The 7,481-nt window shown below is 29.2% G+C and overlaps 1 protein-coding gene across 1 annotated transcript in view; it reads left to right on the top strand.

The window, feature by feature from the left end:
* Positions 1–255: 255 nt before the first annotated feature.
* The window catches only part of LOC124490902 (3',5'-cyclic-AMP phosphodiesterase 4C-like), a 30,538-nt gene continuing 23,312 nt past the window's right edge, over positions 256–7,481 (top strand). The window contains exon 1 of the mRNA XM_075734586.1: positions 256–3,769. Within this exon, the coding sequence (XP_075590701.1) occupies positions 2,550–3,769 (1,220 nt within the window). The 5' untranslated portion in view covers positions 256–2,549. The remainder of the gene's footprint in view (positions 3,770–7,481) is intronic.

The following is a 7,481-nucleotide window of genomic DNA, read 5'->3' as shown; positions in this document are numbered from 1 at the left end:
CAACAACAACAAAAATGCAGCGCATAAGTATATCTTATGGTATATTGTGTGTATGTATGGCTGCCATATATGAACAACCAGCAACCAACAACCAACAACAACAACCAACAAGCCAACCAGATAAAAAGCTAAAAAAAACAAGAATCAAACAGCAGCAGCAGCAAAAGGATCTAAGGATCTGATAAAACTCTTAAAAAAATGATCAAAATGATGATGAAATTCTAAAGAAAATAAAAAAATTGTTTTTGATGTTTGTGTGTGTGTATGTGTGTGAAAGATGTCAACAACAACAACAACAATTGTCAACAATTTAGAATCTGTTTGTTAATTCTTTGCTGTTTTTGTTGTTGTTGTTGTTGTTTATTTTCAAATTTTTTTTCCTGTTTATGTTTCTTGTGTTCTGTGTTTGTCATCGGTGTTGTTGTTGTTGTTGTTGTTGATCATCATCAACATGAATTCTCTCTCTTGGGTTTTTTTTAAATTTTGAAAATTTTCTCGAATCTTTACTTCCATCAATATTTATCATCATCATCATCATTTAAATAGTGTGTGTATACAGGCGCATGCGCCAAAACATGAAATGATTGTTCCAATGAAATGAAATAAAATAAAATGAAATGAAATGAAAACAAACATAGACAGAATTCTGCAATTCAATTCAATTCCATTCAGTGTTCGTGTGTGTGTGTGATGGGTGTGATGGGTGTGTGATGGGTGTACATTTGTGCATTTTAACAATTTTCAATTTTCATTAATGAAGAATGATAATTAAAATGAAAATTTTTTATTTGTTTTATTTTGTATTTTTTTTTTGAAACATTGAATTACACCTTAACTATTTGAATATTCAAAAAAAAACTTTCTCTCTCTGTGTGTGTGTGTGTGTGTATGGTGAATTTCGTTTTTTTTTCACACTTATGTGTTATCGCACGATTGTTGTTCATCATATTTTCGTTTGTCTGTTGGCAACAACAATAGAATGTAATTGAATTGAATTGAATTTGAACTGCCTGAACAATGATGAATAAATAATGCAAAAAAAAAGATGTTGCATGTCATTTTATCATTTAAAATGAATATGGTGATGATCAAAATTTTCTTCATTTTCTTGAATCTTGATTCCATTTGTTTGGCTTGACGTTTTTTTTTGTTTTCATCTTCATCATCATCTTTATAGCATTAGCTGTGTTGATGGTAGTTGTTGACAACACAATACATAATAATGAAACAGTGGTGACAACAACAATAACGACGACGACGACAACGACGACTGCGACAATTATAATAGACACATTTGGTGTTGATGATCACCCAAACACACACATACACACAAACACACACACACACACACAGAACTTTCAATTCTTCTTGATTCTCATTTTGTTCAGTGTTGAGAATTTTTTTTTCTCACTCACTCATTCATTCACTCAACTGACTGAGTGCACGTTTAATTCTTTTTTTTCTTTACAATTTTATTCATGTGTTTTGTTTGTCTGTTGGTACCAAAAAAAAACCAAGAATCAATTTGAGTTGTGTGAAATTTTTTTTTTTTTTGTGCACTTTTAAAAATTCCATGTCATTGTCGTCTGTGTGTGTCAAATCATTTCAATTCTTGTTTTGTCATCATTATCATTGATTTTTTTTTCAAGAAAAAAAAACGAAAAATGAAAAAATATTTTGAAAGTCAATTAAAAATCAATCAATCAATCAATCAAACAATCGATAAATCCAAAATAAATGTAAAGAATTAAAAAGTTTCATTATTACATAGAAAAATCCATCACGATCCTATGTATGTGTGTGTGTGTGTAGGATGATGATGATCGCGATTATTACCCGGATTCCATTGAATTACTGCTACTACCGAATTTGACATCTATAAATATCGATTTTGTTGTTTGGTGCGTGTGTCATTGATAAACTTTTTTATTATCATTATCAACGAAAAAAAATCAGTGAAAAAAAAACCACAACAAACTTTTACATATATATATACCGAACAGAATCAAGAATATTCTTATTTTATTGAAAACAATTCTTCTTCTTTTTTTTTCTTCAAGTTGTTTTTATTTATTCAAGCTTGAGAATTGGATTTTTTTTTGTTTTGTTTTATGATCGGTCTGAAAACCAAACACTTGACACACGTACAGTGTCCAGTGTAATGGTCAAGTGTCCATGTTTTCTCCAATTTAATTTATACACCAGAAATAAAAGAACCGGAGATCTACCAGACAACAATCGACAACCATCAATAACAACAACAACAACAACAACAACAACCGATGATCTGTGGTGGATAATAAATTTGATTATTTCAATTACAATTTCACATCCATAATACATTCAAGGACGATTGTTTATTATTATTAAATAGACGAAAAAAGAAAAACATATTCAAATGTCTGGAACTTTTTCTTATTATTGACAAGAACTTTTCATTATTGAAAATTGAATTATCCATCCTCTGTGTGTGTGTGTGTGTGCGTATGGTTTTTTTACGTATTTTCCAAATGTGATTAAATAGCCAAAAAAAAACACAAACTAATTTAATGATTAAAGGAAGAAAAGACCGAAACGATAACGACAACAACAACAACAACAACAGCGAAGAAATTGATGAAGAAGAAATCATTAAAGTGGCCAATGATGATGATGATAATAATGATGACGAAAAAGAAATTTTTAAAACGTCAATTTTAAATAGACAAAATTGGCAACATTATCATCATCATACACAGCAACAGAAGAAGAAAAGTGGTAAAAGCAATGGAGATAATGATGATGCAAATTTTACTTACATTCATCAAGATGATGAAATGAAGAATAATAATGATGATGATGATTTTGGTTGCCAAGAAACAAATACAGACACAGATATCGTTTCATCATCATCTAATTTAAATGAAAAATCAAAAAATTTGTCATCTTCTACCACCACAACCTCATCAATAATTAAATATCAACCACAGCAGCTGCAAAAAAAATCATCCATCGATGTTGATTGGTGGCATTCAACAACAACAACAACAAATGAATCGATAATAAAGCAACAAAAATCTGTTAGTTTTGAAGAAAAAGATGATCAACAACAACAACAACAACAAAAACAACAACAACAATTATTGAAAAATCAAATGAAAACAAAAAAATTGAATAAAAATAAAATGTCATCACCAACATCGCCATCAACGACATCAACAACAACAACAATAAGACGAACATATTCAAATTCAAGTGCCAATAGTGGTAGTATCAATTTTTTCGATACGGTTAATGAAGAAACCGATGATGATGATGATGATGATGCGGATAATGGAAATAAAACTACAACAACAACAACAACCAAAATCAATATGGATGATTCATCTGATCCGATAAACATAGTGAAAGCATTGGAAAAAAGTCTTGAAAAACAAAAAATTTTAGACATGAAACAATTTGATAATGATGGTGATGATGAAATGGAAAAAATCCATGATGATCGTGATGATGATGATGGTGATGATGATGATGAAAAGAATATTCTGTACCATCAATCACCACTACAATCAACAGCATCAATACAACGTCGAATGTATGCACGTAGTATTAGTTTTGCTGGTACACGTTCAACAACGGCATCAGCATCATCATATGGCCGTTTTTTATCATCACAGCTACAATCATCAAATATTATGGCTGGCCATCAACAATCATCATTAATACGTCCACGTGGTCTACTTTTTCAACGTCTTGATGGTCGTCGATTATTGCCAAGTATTTCTTGCGAGTAAGTGCTTGTGTCTATGAGTGTGTGTGTGTGTGATAAAATTTTTTTTTTTTTTTGATTTTGCAAAAAAAAAATTTGTATTTCAAAAATCCAACCATAGATGGCGTATGTGTGTACTAATTTAATCAAAAAAAAAAAACAAGAAAAGAAAAGAAAATTGATTGACTTTTGCACCACGATATATATATCGAACGCTTCGAGCAAAATTAACGAAATTATTTATTGATTTTTTATTTCTATAGCTACAAAATCTTCATTTCCGTTGTGTGTTTATAGTTTTTTTTTCGTTGTTTGGTTTGTTTGTTTATAGAATATCCAGAATTTGTATTTTTTTTTTTTTCACCAACATCATCATTATCGTTTTTTTTATTTGCTCAATTTGTTTTCGAATACTTTAATGATGATCATGATCATGATGATCATCGTGATGATGATAATAATAAAAAAAAGATAACGAAAAAGTTAATACGTTTTCCATCTGTATATAATATATATAATCACATTTGATCATATATGATAATACGGTTTACGATCACATCTATCCCCTTTTTGTTTATATATATATTAGCCTCACATTATTATTATTATTCTATATTCTGTATTCTGTATATATTCTGCATAAAGAGAGCAAAAAATTCTGGAATTAGTTTTTTTTTCAATCATTTGGCTTGTATAAAATGATTCTTTCGTTTTTTTTTTTTTGGACCATTCATTCATTCATTCATTCCATCAATATTGGTTTTTGTGTAAATAGAACGAAAAAATTCTTTTTTTTGCTGCGTTTTACGGCTTGTTTTTTTTTGTTTTGTTTTTCTGATCATCGTTTGTCCCAATTTTTTTTTTTTTGCGAGGCAACGAGAAAAAAAAAGTTCCAACGAAACAAGTTGACAAAGTGAATGGAAACTTTCTTAATTTTTCTAAATATAAAGTTTTTTTTTCTTTCTTTCTTTTTTCCAATCGTTTTTCAAGTTTTTTTTCCTATACTGAAGTCGAGTGGAGTGAAGTGGAATTGATGAGGGGTGGGAGGGGGGTGGTGAGAAAAATTTTTCAGAATTTTTTTTCTGCAAATGTTGGCAATTTTTTTTATTACTACTGCTACTTGGTCACATGTTCACAATGATGATAATGAGCAAATGAAAAAATTATTTTTACTAATAATCAACCAGTGAACTGAAGAATTTTAATGGCTAAAAATGGAGAAAAAAAAATATTCTCGTTTTCATTCAATATTTGGTGTGGTGTATGGGCCATATTGACATTTACACTTTGATCATTTGTATTTGAATTAAATTAAAATGGAATCGAAAAAAAAATGGAAAATAAAAGAATCGCTATCCATATATTTTGTTGCAATAAATTTCATGAAATTTGACAATTTTTTTTAACAAACAACAACGAATGATGATGAAAAAAAAAATTCTGCAACATTCATTTCTCTTTTCTTTTTTTTTATTTGTGCCCATAATGTTTCATAATGTCAAGAATTTTTTTTTTGCTTTCTTTTCTTTCTTTTATTCTTGAGCTTCCGCCAATATTCAGTGTGTGTGTGTGTGTGTGTGTGTCTGTGTTTGGTTGCGATAATGTCAATAACGGCGATTGTTTGTCTCATTTGAAAGGATTCTTCAGGAAAAAAAAAATAAAATAGAAACGAAAATGAAAAGAAAAAGACGAACATCATCACCTTGTGTCAATAATCAGTCAGTCAGTCAGTCAGTGTTTGTGTGAGTGCATTTTCTTTTCTGTTTTTTTTAAAAAAATTCAATTTTCTGATGATTCAGAAAATATGAGTCATCACCAAACACAAATTCTGTGCAGAATTCATATGAATTCTTTCCGTTTTCATTGTTATTAAAATATCGATATGATAATGTCATATTTTTTTTCATTGAATGAATTCTTTATTCTTTATTCTGTTACCAAAAATAGAAAATAAATGCAACATGTCTGGCAATACGTTTTGTTTGTCTGTTTGTTTATTTGAATAACGCGTATCCATCAATGATGAATCACAGTGAATGGCTATTTTGATATTTTCATATTTGTTTTTGGTTTTTTTCTTGGTTCACATAAATAAATAGCATCATTCTTTTTTTTTGACAATAACACTCAAATGAGAGAATGGAGAATATAATAAATGATGATTCTTATATTGAGATTCCTAGTGTGTTTGTGTGTGTATTTGAATCTATAATAAAAATGGAATTCTTTGGAATAGATTGTTTGTTCGGCATTTTGTTTGTTTGTTTGTTTTGATTTCGTTTTTGCAATCTAAATTTCTGATGATGATGATGATGATGAAATTTTGTTTCTCTGTAAAACAAGGGTTGCCCTGGCAATTGATAATGATGATGATGATGATGATGATGATGCTCTAATTATAAAATCCATGGACAATTAACAATTTCTATGGAATTATCAAACAGAAAAAAAAATTTGATTATCACTTAGGGTCGTTTTGGTTTTTTTTTTCTCTTTTGTATATCAAATTAACAATAAGATTAATTTTAAGAGATTAGATTCCAAAATGATACCAAAATAGGAAATGAAAACAAAAACGTTCGATTCTGTTGCTGACAATATCCAATTGGTTGGCACGAACACACACACACATATTGTGAATGGCAAATAATTCTATGATGAACATTTTTCCATGTACCAGAATTTTTCATTATTATTATTATTATTTATCATACACAAAAAAATGAAATCAAATGAAATGATTTCAAATCAATTTCATTGTAATATACATGAAATAGAAAACAAAAATAAATAAATACACAAATAACCCAAATGGACGGATGCTTCATGTATTTTCATTTTCATCTGTTTTTTTTTCCTATTCAATAATAGAATGCAATCAAACGTGTGTACTGTGTGTGTGTGTGTGTGTGTGTGTGTGTGTGTGTGTATTGTGATGATGAATGTGTAGAATATTATTATTACCTGGAAAATTTCTAATCAAAATGCATGATAATGTGCACGCCACATGTATGAAAAGAAATAAAAAGATGATATGATGATGATGATTGAATTTTTTCTTTTTCATTTGTCATATAATTTGATTGGATTTGGAGAGAGAGAGAGAAAAAAAAAAGAATATGATTATTATTGACAACAAAATGACATCATCATCATCAACAGCCAACCTGTACACACGCACACACACACACACTATGAATATGTTTCTAGAATTCTTCATGGATCCAACCAAAAAAAAAAATCCATTGAAATGATACCATATCGGCGGCCAAATGGTTGTAGAAAAAGGACAGAATTTTTTTTTTCTTTCACTAGGTGAGAAAGTTTCCGAAAAGGAGATGCATATTATTGTCGTCCTGTCGTCTGGTAACCCTATTTGCTAGTTGATTGATGTTGACAATTTTTTTTCTTTCTTTCTCGTTGTTCATTTTTTCCCGGGTTTCCCACTTCTTCTTCACCATCACATAATTATCATGACATAATTTTGTATGCACACACACACACACAGACAGACCAGTTTGAATATCTAATAAAAATATACAGATTGTAACCAGTTCAAGTGTACCAAGTTTGAATTGAATTGATTAGAATTGATTGGTTGCAGAAATAATGATTCGAAATTAATGAATTTATATTGGACAAAATTAATTTACGAATATTACGACAAGCAAAAATTTGAAGATGAAGTGAAAAGAAAAAGTTTCATCTGATGAATATGCTTGTTATTTCATTT

Source organism: Dermatophagoides farinae, chromosome 10 (genome assembly GCF_024713945.1).
Source record: "Dermatophagoides farinae isolate YC_2012a chromosome 10, ASM2471394v1, whole genome shotgun sequence".
NCBI lineage: Eukaryota > Metazoa > Arthropoda > Arachnida > Sarcoptiformes > Pyroglyphidae > Dermatophagoides > Dermatophagoides farinae.
The sequence above is the reverse complement of the archived record's forward strand: the minus strand, read 5'-3'. Positions and strand labels throughout refer to the sequence as shown.